Source organism: Rhinoraja longicauda, chromosome 5 (assembly GCF_053455715.1).
Source record: "Rhinoraja longicauda isolate Sanriku21f chromosome 5, sRhiLon1.1, whole genome shotgun sequence".
NCBI lineage: Eukaryota > Metazoa > Chordata > Chondrichthyes > Rajiformes > Arhynchobatidae > Rhinoraja > Rhinoraja longicauda.
In genome coordinates, this window is record NC_135957.1 from 12,255,557 (window position 1) to 12,275,311 (window position 19,755).

The following is a 19,755-nucleotide window of genomic DNA, read 5'->3' on the forward strand; positions in this document are numbered from 1 at the left end:
TCAAATGCTTTTTTCTACTATGCTTAACATCATCAGGAAAATCCAAATTCTTTTTAAAGCTAATTAAGTATTTATAAAATATGGTCAATGGTAAGAGACATGCTTGTTGATTGTATATCGCAAGATCAGACTGCAGTTTGATAACGATCAGATAAGATGCTTTTGTGATAATAGTGATATATTGACTTTGGTGAATTCTCTTGCTAAGTTCAATCTGGTGCCAAATAATCATTTGCAGTCCTATGAGAGGTATTAGTTCAGGGTTTTATGCAGTCTATATATATACTAGACGATCCGTGGACCCGTTGGGTTCCTGTTGTTACTAAAGGTTCTTTAGACAGATATTACAAATGTAATTATTTCCAGACTCCTCCTCCCACAGAATCAGTCAGACCCCCCATATCCCCCTCCCCTGCATTGCATAGCACGATCCCAATATATACTTAAATAACTCTTGCATTTGAACCACAACCCCAATCGGCTCCCCCGAGGAAAGGGGGAGGGAGCCACTCACCCCGGCCCCGGGCGGCCATCGTAGCAGCCAGCGGGAGGAGTACGGCCGCAAGGCGCTGCACAGTGTTCGCCCTGCTGGTGGCCATCTTCTTTTACCTTCTCTCTGCCGCCGCCCTGCACCACGGGAGGAAGGCCAGGAGGGACGACCCACGGACCCATTGGATCCCGTTGGCCCCGGCCGGCCATCGCGGCGGTTAGCAGCAGGAGAGCGGCCGCAAGGTGCTGCCCCATGTTCATCCTGCCGGCGGCCATCTTCTTTGATCGTTTCTCTGCTGCCGCGCTGCGCCATGGGAGGAAGGTCAGGCACGGGGCACGCTGGGATGAGCGCTGGTCCTCCCGGCGCTGCTGCGCATGCATGCTGCCTCCAGGCCCGGCAACCCTCCCCGTTGTGACGCCTTATTAGATCAAAATGGCGATCTCAAAATGGCGATCTCATATATTCCCATTGTGACGCCGAACACGGAAGTATTTGATCAAAATGACTTGTCCCATTCACAGTATGAAGTTTATTAAAGTTTACAAAGTGAATTACTTTTAAAATATAACAAAACTTGATACTGCACACCGCAGACGAATGGTGAGTAAGGTGGCCCTGAAATTGTTGTGCTATTGCGTACCGTTTTAGCTGTATTTCGGGAACATACATACAAGATGAGAGTTTTAGTAATATAAGATAGATAGGTATTTAGATAGATAGATATTTAGACAGACAGACAGACAGACAGACAGGCAGACAGACAGACAGACAGACAGACAGACAGACAGACAGACAGACAGACAGACAGACAGACAGACAGACAGACAGACAGACAGACAGACAGACAGACAGACAGACAGACAGACAGACAGAACGAACAATAATCTTAATAATCTTGCAAAGGCAAAATCAATGCCCCCGAGACTATGTAATTCGGAGCTTATTTGGAATGTAATGTTCAATAGCCTGATGGTTGTAATGTTCAATAGCCTGATGGTTGTAATGTTCAATAGCCTGATGGTTGTAATGTTCAATAGCCTGATGGTTGTAATGTTCAATAGCCTGATGGTTGTAATGTTCAATAGCCTGATGGTTGTAATGTTCAATAGCCTGATGGTTGTAATGTTCAATAGCCTGATGGTTGTAATGTTCAATAGCCTGATGGTTGTAATGTTCAATAGCCTGATGGTTGTAATGTTCAATAGCCTGATGGTTGTAATGTTCAATAGCCTGATGGTTGTAATGTTCAATAGCCTGATGGTTGTAATGTTCAATAGCCTGATGGTTATGGGAAAGAAGCTGCTCCTGAACCTGGATGTTACAGTTTTCATGGCTTCTAAACATTCTTCCTCATGGCAGGAATTAAATGAGAATGAGGCCAGGGTGGTGTGGGTAATTAGTATTACATTACCTCATGAAGGTAATTTTTACTTCTATGTTTGAGGTCTATAAAATACTTCCAACAGGTGTAATAAGGACATTTAAAGGACATTTGGATGGGTAGATGAGTTGGGCAGATTGAAACAGATATGAATCAAACACAGGCAAATGGGACAAGCGTAGATTTGCATCTTGTAAGTAAATAACTGCAGATGCTGGTACAAATCGAAGGTATTTATTTCACAAAATGCTGGAGTAACTCAGCAGGTCAGGCAGCATCTCAGGAGAGAAGGAATGGGTGACGTTTTGGGGTTGAGACCCTTCTTCAGACTGAATCTTGGTCGGTGCGGACGAGTTTGAGCTGACAAGTTTCCATGCTGTGGGACTCTGTATGAACTTGAGGCAGAGTGATTCAATCCTTTCAGAGAGAAACATCTGTTATCTGTTTGATTACAGCATTGTAAGCCAGAGTATCAGGGTGCCAACCATTGCCTTCCATGCTTCCCACCCCAGTCAATCTGTGCTCCTGATCTAATTTCTACTTATTTCTCTGGCAGTTACCAGTTGCCTCTGTGGCTCCTTGGAGCTTCTGTGTCTATCAAATCTTCCATCTGCTCTCTTCATTTGACACATCAAGCCCCTTTGATTTTTCACTGCCTCTGATATCCACCAGTTTTCTGAAATCAATTCAATACATTGTTGTCAGTTATGTATTCAATTATGTTTTGCTATTTAAAGCAATCTCTAACCGTCGTATGTGTGCAATCTCCACAACCTGCCTGATGAAGACTACGTTACGGTGGACAGTTTTCTGTGTGTGTTCCGACCTGATGAAATGAGATTGGCCCCAAAAGAGTCCTCTTACGTCATGCCAGAAGTGAAGAACTTTGGGACTAGTGATCTTTCTACCTTTTTCATGCCTACTTCGTGAAATTGTCATTGGAGACTTTCGTTAATCGGACTTTAGATTTTATCTTGCACTTAACATTGTCCCATGTGGAATTCTCTGCCTCAGAGGGCAGTGGAGGCCAATTCTCTGAATACATTCAAGAGAGAGCTAGATAGAGCTCTTAAGGATAGCGGAGTCAGGGGGTATGGGGAGAAAGCAGGAACGGGGTACTGATTGAGAATGATCAGCCATGATCACATTGAATGGCGGTGCTGGCTCGAAGGGCCGAATGGCCTCCTCCTGCACCTATTGTCTATTGTCTATTGTCTATGCCTGTACACTGTGGACGTCTTGATTGTAATCATTTATAGTCTTTCCACTCACTGGATAGTACGCAACATAAAAGCTTTGGAAGCTTTAAAACAATACAAGGTAGGCCATTTACGCCTGAGAAGGGGGAAAACGTTTTCACCCAGAGAGTTGTGAATCTGTCGAATTCTCTGCCACAGAAGGCAGTGGAGGCCAATTCACTGGATGTATTCAAGAGAGAGTTAGATAGGGCTCTTAGGGCTAAAGGAATCAAGGGATATGAGAAGAAAGCAGGAACAGGGTATTGATTTCGGATGATCAGCCATGATCATATTGAATAGTGTAGTGGCTCGAAGGGCCGGATGGCCTACTCCTGCACTTATTTTCTATGTTTCTATATTTTAACTGTACCTCGTTCCACGTGACAATAAACTAAACTAAACTAATGTAAGTTCTATTTTCCATTTGATTTTCTGGTCAATCTTTTACAATCATCAGATTTAGCCTTTGTTCTGTGGAAAGCATTTCTTCAACAAAACAGTAAAAAATTATGCATTAGGTTGAAATGCAAAATTAAGACCAAAGGAAATTGCAGAAAATTGTGGATGCAGCCCAGACCATCACACAAACCTACCTCCCTTCCATTGACTCCATCTACACCATGCTATCTCGGCAAGGCCACCAACATAATCTAGGCTGAGTTTCACCCCCGTCATTCCCTCTTCTCCCCTCTCCCATCAGGCAGGAGGTGCAGAATCACCTCCAGATTCAGGGACAGTTTCTTCCCAGCAGTTATCAGGCAACTGAACCATCCTCTCACCAGCTAGAGAGAACGGTGCTGAGATACCATCTACCTCATTGTAGACCCTTGGACTATCTTTAATCAGACTTGATTGGACTGTATCTTGCACTAAACGCTGTTCCCTTTATCCTGTATCTGTACACTGTGGGCAGCTTGATTGTAATCATGTATAATCATTCCACTGACTGGATAGCACACGACATAAAAGCTTTTCACTGTACCTCGGTACATGTGACAATAAACTCAACTCAACTAAACACTCTGATTGCTTTCATTTTCTGTATTAGAGCTATTTCCAGGAAGGTTAATATCAGTTTGGATTACAGCACTGGCACTACAGCAGAAAGACCATCTGTCGAGCGGACTGGACTAAAGTGCCATGACCTTGCCTTTGCCTGCCAAGGTCTCTCTGACAGCATGTTCCAAGTACATACCATCCACCAGTATATTAGACTTAATTTCAAAGATCATGCAGCCTTTCAATATATCTCTTCTTCAGCCTTCATGCCGTGAGATGGACTGAACGATACAATGTGTTTTCATTACGCTGAACTCAGAATATCCGTGAGTCCAGCTAATATTGAGGAGTAATTTTATTGTGAACAATATCCTTCCTTGGTCAAACTTATATTGAGGTAAAATTAACATAACAGCTGGCCTTACCTATGATGGCCAAAAGCCACACTTGAATAAAAATAAATAACAATAGTCCATTTTAGTTTTTAGCTTTAGCCAGTTTTAGAGATACAGTGTCGAAACAGGCTCTTCGGCCCACCAAGAAGCCAAAGATGATTAAAAGGATGAGGGGTGGACTCATTGAAATTTACGAAAAAGTGAAATGCCTGAATAGAGAATTCCTTCACCTTTGTAAGGACATTTTGATGATACTGGCTGCCCATTTGATGACATTGGCTGCCTATTTGATGACAGTGGCTGTCTTTATGATGAAATTAGTTGCCATTTTGATTATACTGGCTGTCTTTTTGATGAGATTAGCCACCTTGTTGATGTGATAGGCATCCGAGATCCCTACAATGGTGGTGTTGGGAGGTCAGTACCAGTGATGGACCATTTCACTTAGATCTTGCACCTCACTGCTTCTGGTTGGCTATGTTTTCATTCTGTACTCCCTTCAGGACAGGGTAATAGAAAATAGATTGTTTTAAATTACTTAAGAAGGAATAAAGCCGATTGAATCAAAGGGATAGAACTTCATCCTCAGTCATTGGAACAAAATACATTGTTGTGGTGGATGTGTGTTACAACCCAGCATTAATAACGCAGGGTCAGTCCTGATCTCGGGTGTTGCCTGTGTGGGGTTTTAATGTTCTCCCTATGACCACACGGTTTTCCACCAGGTATTCCTCCCAAATCTCAAAGTCATGTGGGTCTGAAGGTTAATTGGCCTTTTTCAATATCCCCATGTGTGGTAGCAAGTGTTAGTTTGCAGCTAACTTGTTGCTGGATAACAGCGTCAGAGACCCGGGTAAGATCCTGGCTACGGGTGCTGTTTACATGGAGTTTGTACGTTCTCCCTATGACCACGTGGATTTTCTCTGGATGCTCCAGTTTGCTCCCATATGTTGAAGTCGTGCTGGTTTGTAGGTTAATTGGCTTTGGTAAAAATTGTAAATTGTCCCGAGTGTGTAGGATAGTTTTAGTGTACGGGGATAGCCGGTTGGCATGGACTCGGTGAGCTGAAGGGCTGTTTCTACACTGTATCACTAAAGTCTAAATTGATGAGAGTGAGGGATTAGTTTAGTTTAGATTAGAGATACAGCATGGGAACAAGCCCTTCTGCTGGAAGTTGCAACACAGCCATCTGAATATTAAAAATCTATCTATTACTAAAACTCTCATCTTGTATATTTGTATGTTTGATTGTTTGTACCCGAAATACAGCCAAAACGGAACACGATGGCGCAACAATTTTAGGCCTATCCTACTCACCATTCGCCTGTGGTCTCGAGTGATCAAGTTTTCTTACATTTTAAAAGCAATTAACTTAATAAACTTTAATAAATGCGCTCTCCCCCCACCCCCGCCGGGAGGACCGGCGCCCGTCCCGGTGTGGCCCACACCTGACCTTCCTCCCGTGGTGCACTGCAATGGCAGACCAGGGCCGGGATGAGTGGCTCCCTCTCCCCTTTCCTCTCCCCCCTCGCCCGCCCCCGGCCCCGGGGGAGATTCCCCGGCCGGCACCCAACGGGTCCATGGGTCGCCAGTTGGCGGAGGGTCGCCGAGCCCGCAGGAGAGGTTTGGACCTAACGGGTCCACGCTGCACTAGTAATTTCATAAAAAGGAGTTGCAGGTGCTGGTTTACACCAAAAATAGATACAAAATGCTGACGTAACTCAGCAGGTCAGGCAGCATCTCTGGAGGGAAAAAAAAGGTGACGTTTCGGGTCAGGTCCGAAGAAGGGTCTTGACCCAAAACGTCACCTATCCATTTTCTCCAGAGGTGCTCCCTGACCCGCTGGGTTACTCCAGCACTTTGTGTCTGCCTTTGGTAAAAACCAGGAGATTCTGGTTTTCAAAAAAAGAAAGTGAAAAACTAACTCAACGGGGTCAGGCGGCATCTCTGGAGTGTTGGTGAGCATAATAGTTTGTATGATTTAAGAGAGCTTACTGACTTCTGTACTTGTATGTCACCACAACTTGTACTGATGGAGTGTGAACTGCACTCTCTGATGAAGTCACACCATTGCCAAAGTAAGATTTTGATTGTTTCATCGATTTGCATTAAGACCAAAATTAGTGCATTTAAATAAGTAAATGACATTTACCTCAAGTTTAAATCATTCAATTCTTTTTTTCCTCTTAGGTATTATTTCAGAGCTAATTGTAAAGTGACACGTGATGTAACTAATGGCAAAACGAAATGTTTTGATTTCTTAAATTACCTTTCCATTTTTCCAATTTTCTGTTGTATAGGCGTCACTTTGAAATTCGATTCCTGCCTGGACCCAGGGATTCCCGTAAACGGGCGTCGGCATGGTAACAACTTCTCAATTGGATCGACGGTGGCTTTCAGCTGTTGCCCCGGTTACACTTTAAGTGACGATGAGCCCCTAATTTGCGAGGATAATCGTCAGTGGAACCATGCTTTGCCAAGTTGTGAAGGTAGGCACCTGCTCTCATGCATGTCTCTGTATTATCAAGTCCACCCACCTACGCCATGAGGATAGATGGCAACCTAAGAGAAATTATTCCACCGTGAAACCTCGGGGCCTCTGATCAAACTAAACTCCTACTGTTAAGGCTGTCTGGTGGGATTACAGACCAACTGAATTTACTCTGTGCATCTAATTCGATCTTACGCAAAGCCACACTTCAAAGACATATAAGTTTGTAGATTAAATGGCTTCAATAAAATTGTAAATTGTCCTTAGTGCTAGTATAAGGGGTGATCGCTGGTTGGCGTGGTCGGTGGGCCGAAGGGCCTGTTTTCCACGCTGTGTCTCTAAAACTAAAACTAAAAACTAAACCTTCTCAATAAGCAGAAATTTTAACCCCCAAATTAGTGGCAGACTCTGAATCTGTATAAAATCACATAGATGCTCAACAATCCAATCCTTTCACATCAAAACATTAAACAAAGTGATGCATTGAAACTCGCTTGCGAAAATTTGCCAGCAGCACAGGAAACTGTAAGTGAACTGAATACAATTATTTCAGTAGTCTGACGACTTATGCTGAAAATCTCAACAGTATTCTCTGTCCGTTTGTAATAATTGGATGAATGTTTCTTAACAAGCCAGAAAAAAACAATTTCCCCCAGATGAAAACGTTTAAGCCACTCTTACATATTAAACGCGTCCTTGGAACCAAGCTTCTCAAAGGATCCAATCTCCTTCAGATCGACGGAAATGACTCAGTTTTGTTTTTTAAAATAAAATAAAAGAAAATTCTGAGCCAGGTTAACGCAAATCAGTTAATTTAGGAGTCATCCCTTCAATTATTTTATGACCAATTGCTACCAAGGTGAGCTGTTCTATCTGAGATAAATTTACAGATTTTTTAATTGAAGTGTCTCCAACATGTGCTGTACCAATCACCATCGTTATATAAAAGGGACATTTTGTAGTAGAATCAAAGAACTGCAGATGCTGGCTTAAACCAATGATAGTGGGCGGTAGAGGTTCTGCTTTACAGCACCAGGGAACCAGGTTCGATCCAGACTACGGGAGCTGTCGATACGGAGTTTGTACGTTCTCCCTGCGACCTGAATGGGTTTTCTCCAAGTACTCCAGTTTCCTATCACATTCCAAAGACGTGCAGGTTTTGAAGGTTAATGGGTTTCAGTAAAATTGTAAATTGTTCCTCGTGTGTAGAATAGTGTTAGTGTGTGGGGATCGCTGGTCGGCGTGGACTCTGTGTGCCGAAGAGCCTGTTTCCACGCTGTATCTCTAAACTAAACTCAAGACACAAAGTACGAGTAATTGAGTTGTGGTATCAGATTTCAATTAACTTGGAGCATTTTTAAAATTATGGTTGGCGTACCTTCTCAATGATGTATTGGGATGCACTCAGCTATTTCTTGATATACAATGTCACAAATCAGCCGTATTTTACCAATTGAAGCACACAAATCATCACTTATTTCCCATCAGCCATTTGGCACTTATCGCGTCCTCTACCACTGACGTTAAGAGGCAACTGATGGCTTCTCTTTTGTTTCAGCTTTTTGCGGTGGCTACATCCATGGTACAAGTGGAACCATTCTCTCGCCCGGATTTCCTGACTTTTATCCAAACTCCTTAAATTGCACCTGGATAATCGAAGTGTCACATGGAAAAGGTAGATCTGATTACTTTCCTCGACTGCTGTTCTTGCACTTATCTCCAAGAGGGTTATTCCCAGGATTGTTGACTGTTTCAAATACTACAGAAAGCAAAGAGTGCGGATAAATGGGTCCCTTTCGGAATGGCAGGCAGTGACCAGTGGGGTACCGCAAGGTTCGGTGCTGGGACCCCAGCTATTTACGATATACATTAATGACTTAGACGAAGGGATTAAAAGTACCATTAGCAAATTTGCAGATGATACTAAGCTGGGGGGTGGTGTGAATTGTGAGGAAGATGCAATAAGGCTGCAGGGTGACCTGGACAGGTTGTGTGAGTGGGCGGATACATGGCAGATGCAGTTTAATGTACATAAGTGTGAGGTTATTCACTTTGGAAGTAAGAATAGAAAGGCAGATTATTATCTGAATGGTGTCAAGTTAGGAGGAGGGGGAGTTCAACGAGATCTGGGTGTCCTAGTGCATCAGTCAATGAAAGGAAGCATGCAGGTACAGCAGGCAGTGAAGAAAGCCAATGGAATGTTGGCCTTCATAACAAGAGGAGTTGAGTATAGGAGCAAAGAGGTCCTTCTACAGTTGTACCGGGCCCTGGTGAGACCGCACCTGGAGTACTGTGTGCAGTTTTGGTCTCCAAATTTGAGGAAGGATATTCTTGCTATGGAGGGCGTGCAGCGTAGGTTCACTTGGTTAATTCCCGGAATGGCGGGACTGTCGTATGTTGAAAGGCTGGAGCGATTGGGCTTGTATACACTGGAATTTAGAAGGATGAGGGGGGATCTTATTGAAACATATAAGATAATTAGGGGATTGGACACATTAGAGGCAGGAAACATGTTCCCAATGTTGGGGGAGTCCAGAACAAGGGGCCACAGTTTAAGAATAAGGGGTAGTCCATTTAGGAGATGCGGAAGAACTTTTTCAGTCAGAGAGTGGTGAAGGTGTGGAATTCTCTGCCTCAGAAGGCAGTGGAGGCCAGTTCGTTGGATGCTTTCAAGAGAGAGCTGGATAGAGCTCTTAAGGATAGCGGAGTGAGGGGGTATGGGGAGAAGGCAGGAACGGGGTACTGATTGAGAGTGATCAGCCATGATCGCATTGAATGGCGGTGCTGGCTCGAAGGGCTGAATGGCCTACTCCTGCACCTATTGTCTATTGTCTATCGTCTATTCATCTGTTGGAGCATTGCACTCAGACTTGCGTTGGCCTATTGTGAACTTGCGAACCATACAATGACCTAGTTGTACAAACCTATCACCTGGCAGTTGACTAAGAGAGTACACCAGCACCTCTTACTCTCTCAATACCTCTGACTGGGGTTGTGCTTTATTGATTGCCCTGAAATCTGATCTATATCCTGAAGTTGATTTTTTTAATTCTTTATTTTTTAATATGAATGTATGATTGAGTTAGCAAAGCTTTTAATAAGGATGGAATTAAAACGGCGGCACGGTGGCGCAGCAGTAGAGCTGCTGCCTTACGGCGTCAGAGACCCGGGTTCAATCCTGACCACGGGTGTTGTCTGTGTAACGATTGTACGTTCTCCCTGTGACCGCATGGGTTTTCTCCGGGTGCTCTGGTTTCCTCCCACATCCCAAAGACATGCAGGTTTGTCAGATAATTGGCTTCTGTAGTTGGCCCTGAAGTGTAGGATAGTCGTACTGTATGGGGTGATCATTGGTTGGCACGGACTCGGTGGGCCGAAAGGCCTGTTTCCAAGTTGTATCTCTAAAATTAAAACTGACTGGGAAACGGGGGATCATTTCAGCTGTCTCCGCAAATTTGCATTGGGCTTTTCCAGGCAGTAATTGGGAGCATTCTTTTTTGGTTATATTTAGGTGTGCAGCTGGCATTTCACACGTTTCACCTTGAGAGCTCTCATGACTATCTAATTATTACGGAAGACGGGAGTTTCACGGAGCCGGTAACGAGGTTGACAGGTTCAGCTTTGCCATCGACAATCAACGCGGGTCTCTTTGGAAATTACACCGCACAGCTCCGCTTCATCTCTGATTTCTCAGTCTCCTATGAAGGGTTCAACATCACGTTCTCAGGTAGGATTCCTTGCTTCTTTTTTTAATATATATAAATCAAAAATATTTATTCAAATATTAAAATAATATTTACAATACAATAAAACCAAAACAGAACCCGCCACCAGAATACTATACAAACAAATATACCAATTGAAACTATTATACAATTATATTACAATCCCTATCCAGGAGACATCCAATCCCCCGCGGTCCCCAGCGGTCCCGGAAAGCACCCAGGGTGCCCGTGGACAGCGCGTAGTACCTCTCCAACACCGCCCGGGCGCGGATGTAACCCCGGAAAAGGGGTAGGCAGCTGGCTTGGGCAGAGCCCTCTTCCGCCTGGCACCGTGAGTCGCGGATGGCCAGTTTGGCCAGGCCCAGGAGCAACCCAACAAGGACATCTTCGGCCCTACCCTCTCCCCTACGCACAGGGTGTCCAAAGATGAGGATGGTGGGTGAAAAGTGCAGCCAAAAAGCAAGGAGCAGCCCCTTTAGATATTGGAACAGGGGCTGCAACCTCACACACTGCATGTACACGTGGTACACAGACTCTTCCAACCCGCAAAAGTGGCAGGCGGCTGGCGAGTCTGTGAACCGCGCGAGGAACAGGTTGCAGGGGACTCCTCGGTGCAACACTTTCCACCCCAGGTCCCCGATGGAGAGGGGCAGAATCCCTGCGTAGAGGGACCCCCACCGCGGGGCCCTTGCTTCTTGTAGGGCTAAAACATGCGAGATACAGCAGAGATAGGGAGGCAACATATACTCTGATCAACGGGTGGCACGGTGGCGCAGCGGTAGAGTTGCTGCCTTGCAGCACCAGACACCCGGGATTGATCCTGTCCTTGTGTGTTGTCTGTACGGAGCTTGTACATTCTCCCTGTGACCGCATGGGATTTCTCTGGTTTCCTCTCACACTCCAAAGACGTGCAGGTTTGCAGGGCCTCCAGCCGCGGCCTTCCTTGAACGTGTAGATTGTGCAGCAAAAGGACTTCCTCTCCTCACCTGTCCATTTCTAATTCCCAAGAGGCTCCTCCCGCAGCCCCATGAGGGCGCGGTAGGTTCCCTATCCTCTCTGACCGGCTGTGGTGAAACAATGGTGTCATCTGCAAACCTATAAGCGGAGATAGAGCTGAATTTGGCTGGACATTTTCGAGTGCAGACTGAGTATTGTATTGACTGAGAATGCTAATACTGAGAGTGCTGCATACTTTTATTCGCAACATGCCTACAATTGTTGAATAAAATTGAATAACTTTAAATTGATGGATTTACTGAGAATGTCAGGTGGCATACCACATAAGACACAAAGTTGGGGTGGGGGCGGGGGGAGGCGTTTGTTAGATGGGAGAATGCCAGAGTAATAACTTGCAAGATGACCAATTTAAAAACTGAGAGAATGGGGAATCGTTGCAGCACAAAATGACAATTTTTATGTAGTTTATCATGAACCAAATAAAGGTTTCCAATGCAACAAGGCAATTATGTCCAGAGTGGACATTTTAAATCTGCATCTCTATCTTCAAGTTCGCCGATGACACCACCGTTGTTGGACGAATTACAGATGGTGATGAGTCAGAGTATAGAAGTGAGATCAATCAATTGACCAAATGGTGCCAGCCTAACAACCTGGCCCTCAAGGTCAGTAAGACCAATAAACTGATTGTGGACTTTGGAAGAGGAAGGATGAGGACCCACAAATCTGTTTATATCAACGGGAAGATCGTGGAGAGAGTCAAAAGCTTCAAATTCCTGGGCGTGCATATTTCAGAAGATTATTTCCTGGACTGAGCACACTGATGCACTTATAAAGAAAGCACATCAACGCCTCTACTTCCTGTGAAGATTACTGAGTTTCGGTATGTCAAAGACGCTTCTCTTGAACTTCTACAGGTGTACAGTAGAGAGCATATTGACTGGTTGCATCACGGCCTGGTTCGGCAACTTGAATGCCCAGGAGCGAAGAAGACTGCAAAAAGTTGTGAACACTGCCCAGTCCATCATGAGTACTGACCTCCCCACCATCAAAGGGATTTACCCGAGTCGCTGCCTCAAAAAGGCAGCCAGCATCATCAGAGACCCACACCACCCTGGCCACACACTCATTTCACCCCTGTTAGAAGAAGGTACAGGAGCTTGAAAACTATAAGGCTCAGGTTCATGAACAGCTTCTTCCCTGTGGACATTAGGCTATTAAACACTGCAACCCTCAAATAAGCTCTGAACTACAGACTATTGTTATTATTGTACTATTATTGTTTTTTATGTGTACATGTGTGTGTACATATTTATATACATATATGATCTGTATATATGTGTAGATGTGACTGTGTATATATATACACACTGAACATTTTTTCTCATTTATTATATTGTTTACGGAGTACTATGTTTACATATTCTGTTGTGCTGCTGTTGGTAAGAATTTCATTGTTCTATCTGGGACATACGACAATAAAACACTCTTGACATATTGAGCTCGCTTCCACAATTCTCTGCAGAGAAGATTTACGAGGATATTGCCAGTGGCTGAGCTAAAGGAGGGGTTGAGCAGGCTAGGACTTTATTCCTTGGAGTGGATCTCGATAATATTGATACACCTCTATAAGATTGTGAGAGGATTCATTAGGTACATTAGGATTCAAATGTACAGAGTCTTTCACCCAGAGTAGGGGATTCAAAAACCAGAGGACATAGGTTTAAGGTGAGAGGGAAAAGATTTAATAGGAACCTGAGGGGCAAGTGAGGGTGGTGGGTGTATGGAATGAGCTGCCAGAGGAGGTAGTTGAGAGAGATACTATCACAACATTTTTTTTAAAAATGGAAGGTCGACACATAGAAATGGGCAGGTACATGGATTGGATAGACTTAGAAAGATATGGGCCAAACACAGGCAGGTGGGACTCTTGTAGATGGGACATGTTGGTTGGTGTGGGCAAGTTGGGTCGAAGGTACAGTTTCCACACTGCATGTCTCCATGACTCTGTGCCCAATAGAATTCCAGAGATTTCCCACCTTTCATCTTCTCAGCCATATTTGTTCCATTTATCCACAACCATCCACCCAATACGTTACAGGATGTTGTCACTTTGTGTTTTACCTGGATGCTTTGAACGTTTGTTTTGCAGAGTATGAGCTGGAGCCTTGCGATGATCCCGGAGTTCCCGCTTTCAGTCGGAGAGTTGGGTTTCAGTTTGAAGTTGGAGACTCGTTGATGTTCTCCTGTTTCCAGGGGTACAGGCTGGAAGGTGCTTCTCAGATCACCTGTTACGGAGGAGGAAGGCGTGTGTGGAGTGCACCTCTTCCAAGGTGTGTGGGTAGGTGGTCACATGCTTTCATTTCATGCATCCTAACTTTGAGAGTACTGTATTTATTACTGGCAAAGTTACTGTCTGACTCGGGTCATCGAGAACCAGGGGACATAAGTTTAAGGTGAGGGGGCAAAGATTTAATGGGAACCTTTACAAAAAGGGTGATTGGTGTATGGAACAAGCTGCCGGAGGAGTTATTGGAGGCAGTACTATTGCAACATTTAAGTAACTTTTAGACAGGTACATAGAGAGCATAGGTTTTTCCCAGAGTTGGGGAATTAAGACCCAGAGGAAATATGTATACGGTGAGGGGAAAAAAATTAATTGGAACCTAAGAGGTAACATTTTTTACACAAAGGATGGTGTGTGAATGGAACGAGCTGCCGGAGGAGGTAGTTGAGGCAGGGACTATCGCGATGTTTAAGAAACATTTGATAGGTACGTGGATAGAGTAGGTTTAGCGAGATGTGTGCCAAAAGCAGTCAGGTGGGACAATTTGGCCCGAAGGGTCTGTTTCCACACTGTATGACTCTATGACTCCATTACTGGGGTATAGATCTACAATAACATACAGGTTTCACAGTATCAATCACCAACAGAACAACTCCATGGATTTGTTAATGGATTCTCAGAAATATTTACTACCTGTTATGTGTTACCACTCAAGTTAAACACCAAATGCTGGAGTAACTCAAAGGGACAGGCAGCATCTCTGGAGAGAAGGAATGGGTGATGTTTCGGGTTGAGAAGAGTCTTAACCTGAAACGTCACCAATTCCTTCTCTCCAGAGATGCTGCCTGTCCTGCTGTGTTATTCCAGCATAATGTGTCTATCTTCGGTGTAAACCAGCATCAACAGTTTCTTCCTTCACAAGTGTTATCACTCTATCTATTTTTTCCATGAGTATTTCAGCCAGATCGAGTCAAAAATGAAGAATACAGCAAAATACATTTTCTCCATGAACGGACACATGTCAAGGATGGTTTAGATGACGGAGTCATGGAAAAAGATACAATAGGTTCTCAAGTTTGGACCTTAAACTGAGGGAGGGCAGATTTTAATAGTGAGGCACAGGTCTTGGAACAGGCAAATTGGGAGCAGGTTGGAGGGGTGGGAACAACATCTGATCAGCGGGTGGCATTTAAAGATAAGATAGTAAGAGTTCAGTCACCGTGTCCATGTAAATGTTAGAGGCAAAGTTGGTAAGTTTAGAGTACCCTGATTAATGGAGGATATTGATTAGGAAGGAAGTATGTGCCGGGTTTTGGAAATTATTATCAAATGGGTCATTTGAGGTTTATATGGGGATATAAGAGAATACGTGAGAAAGGAGAAAAAAACATTAATTTTTGAGGAGTTAACAAAGGAGATTGATGAATGCAGGGTGATAGATGTTGTCTATAAAGACTTGAGAAACTTGTGGAAAAATTGAGGAAGGCTTAACATTGCCGTGGAATGACCTTGCTGAATCAGATCAAGGAGAAACCTAAAACATAAAAGGCTTATAAAGGTTTGAGTGGCAGTCCAATGGCGCAGCGGTAGAGTTGCTGCTTTACAGCGCCAGAGACCCCGGTTCGATCCTGTCTGTACGTAGTTTGCACGTTCATCCTGTGTGTTTTTTCCGAGTATTCTGGTTTCCTCCCACACTCCAAAGACATAAAGGTTTGTCATCTGTGGAAGGGTTCCGACCCGAAACATCACCTCTTCTTTTTCTCCAGAGATGCTGCCTGCCCTGTTGAATTACTCCAGCATTTTGTGTTTATTCAGCTTTGTCGGTTAATTGGCTTTGGTAAAATTGTTAATTGTCCCGAGTGTGTGGAATAGTGCTAGTGTACTGGGTGTTCGCTTGTCACCCCTGAGCGCGGTCACCCCTGAGCTTAAGCCTAGACCGCGGGATAGTGAGTAGCCCCAAGTCGGCCGACCTGAGGGACCTGGAGTTAGAGAGGGGGGTTAGAAGATTTTTGATGTAGGGGGGGGAGTGTCCATTTAGGGCTTTATACGTGAATAGGAGGAGCTTGAAGTTGATTCTGTACCGTACAGGGAGCCAGTGGAGAGAGGCCAGAATCGGGGTGATGTGGTCCCTTTTACGGGTACCCGTCAGGAGTCTCGCTGCGGCGTTTTGGACCAGTTGCAGGCGGGACAGGGAAGATTGGCTGATCCCAGTGTATAGGGAGTTGCAGTAGTCTAGGCGGGAGGAAATGAAAGCGTGAATGATTTTTTCTGTGTCGTCGAATTGGAGGAAAGGTTTGATTTTAGCTATGGTTCGAAGTTGGAAGAAGCTGGCTTTTACCACAGCGTTGACTTGCTTATCAAATTTTAATGCAGAGTCAAATATCATGCCGAGGTTTTTGACATGCGGTTTGACTAGGCTGGATAGACTTCCAAGACTGCCTGTTATCAATTTGATGGAGTCGGGGGGGCCGAATAGGATGATCTCAGACTTGCTCTCATTTAATTGGAGGAAGTTGTGTGCCATCCAACATTTTATGTCCTCAAGGCAGTGTAAGAGGCTGTTTAAATTTGACTGGTTGTTGGGTTTCAGGGGGAGGTAAAGCTGAGTGTCATCGGCATAGCAGTGGAAAGAAATGCCGTGCCTTTGAATGATTTGGCCAAGGGGGAGTATGTATAGAGCATGTATAGGTGAGTTGGTTGATTAGCTTCAATAAAAATGTCCCTCATTTGTAGGATAGAACTAGTGTACAGGTGATCACTGGTCGACGCGAACTCAGTTGGGCCGAAGGGCCTGTTTCCACGTTTGTATCTCAAAACAAAACCAAACCAAACCATCAGGTCATTCCTCAACCTCTGGTATTCCAGAGAAAACTATCCAGGTTTGTCCGACGTCTCCTTTTAACTAATACTCTCCAATTCAGACAACGTTCTGGTGAACCTTTCTGCATCCTCTCCAAAGCCTTCACATCCTTCCTATAGTTTGGTTGACCACCCCTGCACACTGTTCTCCAAATGTGGCCTAACTAATGTCTTTTTTACAACTGCAGCATGAGCTTGCCAACTTTTATACTCAATTCCCCAACTGAATGAAGGCAAGTACGCTGTGTGGCTTCTTTACTGCTCGATCCACCTGTGTTGCCACTTTCAGGGAGCTACATGACTTGCCCCTAACGATCCCTCTGTACATCCCTCCTGACCTTTACTAAATACTTTTTTCATGCATTTGGCCTTCTAAAATGCATCATCTCACACTTGTCCGGATTGAACACCATCTAGAGCACAGAACATAGATCAACCAGTACAGCACAACAACAGGCCCTTCGGCCCACAATGTCTGTGATGAACATGATGCAAGACCATCACCCATCTACCTGCACATATCCCGTATCCCTCCATTCCCTGTATATCTATGTGCCTATCCAAAAGTATTGCAAATTCTACTAATGTATTTGCTGCAACCACCACTCCCGGCAGTGCGTTCCAGGCACTTACCGCTCTCTGTAAAAATAATCGCCCCGCACATCTCCTTTAAACTTTGCCCCTCTCACCTTAAAGCTATGCACTCTAGTATTTGATATTTCAAGCCTGTGAAAAAGATCCTGACTCTCTACCCTATCTATACCTCTTATAATTTTATACAGTATACCTCTGTCTTGTGTTTCCGCAACCTCCACCGTTCCAGAGAAAATAATCCATGACAATAGACAATAGACAATAGGTGCAGGAGGAGGCCATTTGGACCTTCGAGCCAGCACCGCCATTAAATGTGATCATGGCTGATCATTCTCAATCAGTACCCCGTTCCTGCCTTCTCCCCATACCCCCTGACTCCGCTATCCTTAAGAGCTCTATCTAGCTCTCTCTTGAATGCATTCAGAGAATTGGCCTCCACTGCCTTCTGAGGCAGAGAATTTCACAGATTCACAACTCTGACTGAAAATGTTTTTCCTCATCTCCGTTCTAAATGGCCTACCCCTTATTCTTAAACTGTGGCCCCTGGTTCTGGACTCCCCCAACATTGGGAACATGTTTCCTGCCTCTAGCGTGTCCAACCCCTTAATAATCTTACACGTTCCGATAAGATCCCCTCTCATCCTTCTAAATTCCAGTGTATACAAGCCTAGTCGCTCCAGTCTTTCAACATATGACAGTCCCGCCATTCCGGGAATTAACCTAGTGAACCTACGCTGCACGCCACTATCCACCTTCTCGCTGTAGCTAATATCCTCTAATCCAGATATCATTTTGGCAAACCTCCGCACCTTTTCCAAAGCTTCCACATCCTTCCTGTAATGGGGTGAACAGTACTGCACAGAATACGCCAAATGCAGCTTAACTAAAGTCCAAAAGTCCTGACTCTTCTGTTCTTGCTAACTCTCATCTGTCATTTCTCCACTCAAGTTTCCAATTGATTATATCCTGCTGTGTCTTTTCGCAAACTTCCTCATGTTCACAATGGCACGTTCTGGTGGCACAGTGGCACAGTGGTAGAGTTGCTGCCTTACAGCGTCGGAGACCTGGGTTCGATCCTGACTATGGGTGCTGTCAGTACGGAGTTTGCACCTTCTCCTCGTGGGTTTCTCCAGTTTCCTCCCACACTCGAAAGACATGCAGGTTTGTGGGTAAATTGGCTGCTGTAAATTGCCCCTAGTGTGTGGGATAGAACTAGTGTATGGCGTGATTGTTGGTCAGTGTGGACTCCTGGTATTCTCAGGGGGTTGTTTCATGCTGTATCACAAAACTAAACTTAACGAATGAAAACTAAACTAAATTAAACTAAACTGAACTCAGCTAAGTTAACGTATGCTAAGGTAAGCTAAACTAAACCAAACAAAACCCCACGAATATTTGTGTCACACAGTTACATAGCAACTCTTTGACATTTCAGCTTAATATAAATTTATTTTGTTGGACCTATACACAAGCAGTATGCCCCTAGTGAATCAAAGTATTTTTTTGCCCAATCATACCTATATTCTACTGTGTGTTTGGTGTTTTTGTTTCTTGATAGTGGTCTTCCGTAAATGTAGAATGGGTGGTCATTAGGATGAGCTAAATATCATTGCCACAACCAATGCTTCAGACTCATGCACAATTCCGGTCATAGCTATAACACTGGTGGGCAGACTTTAATATATATAGCTCAACTTCTCTTCCTGTCATACACTGTTATCTCCCACTGTTAGACTATGTACTGTTTCTGCTGCATTAGCAATTAAATATAATTGGTGCAGACATCAGCTGCAAAATCAGTCCCCATCAGTAGTTCACCAGTGCTGACAAAACGTGCTTTCCCCCCAGATTTTACTCCTCTTTCCCCCCAGATTTTACTCCTCTTTCCCCTGCTGCTCATTGAAGAGTGAGTGGGAAACCCGCTGTGGTAAAATTAAGTTTGATAGATGAGACTGAGGTTTGAGTTCTGGTTCTCTGACTGAGCCTTCAGCATTTCGTCAACACAGGCTGTGAACTAAAGCTGAAGTGGTGTAGCCTGCTACTGCCACAGTGTGGTGGCTAATATTGTCCGGTACTGCTGTGCGTATCCATCAGGCATTATTCATTAGCCACAAAATGCTAGAGGAACTCAGGGCTCAGGCAGCATCTCTGGAGAAAACAAATAGGTGACATTTTGAGTCAAAACCCTTTATCAGACTGGGTCTGGGTCTTGACCCAAAAAGTCACCTCTTCCTTTTCTCCAGAGATGCTGCCTGAGGCGCTGAATTACTCCACCATTTTGTGTCTGTCTTCGGTGTAAACCAGCATCTGCAGTTCCTTCTTCCAGATTAAACATTTTT

At 44.4% G+C, this 19,755-nt stretch overlaps 1 protein-coding gene across 1 annotated transcript in view; it reads left to right on the forward strand.

Annotated features, from left to right (window-relative positions):
- LOC144593406 (CUB and sushi domain-containing protein 1-like) overlaps positions 1-19,755 on the forward strand; it is a 1,892,487-nt gene that overhangs the window by 1,422,276 nt on the left and 450,456 nt on the right. Inside the window, exons 18-21 of the mRNA XM_078398909.1 lie at positions 6,804-6,992; positions 8,553-8,669; positions 10,506-10,721; positions 13,829-14,017. Of these exons, the coding sequence (XP_078255035.1) occupies positions 6,804-6,992; positions 8,553-8,669; positions 10,506-10,721; positions 13,829-14,017 (711 nt within the window). The remainder of the gene's footprint in view (positions 1-6,803; positions 6,993-8,552; positions 8,670-10,505; positions 10,722-13,828; positions 14,018-19,755) is intronic.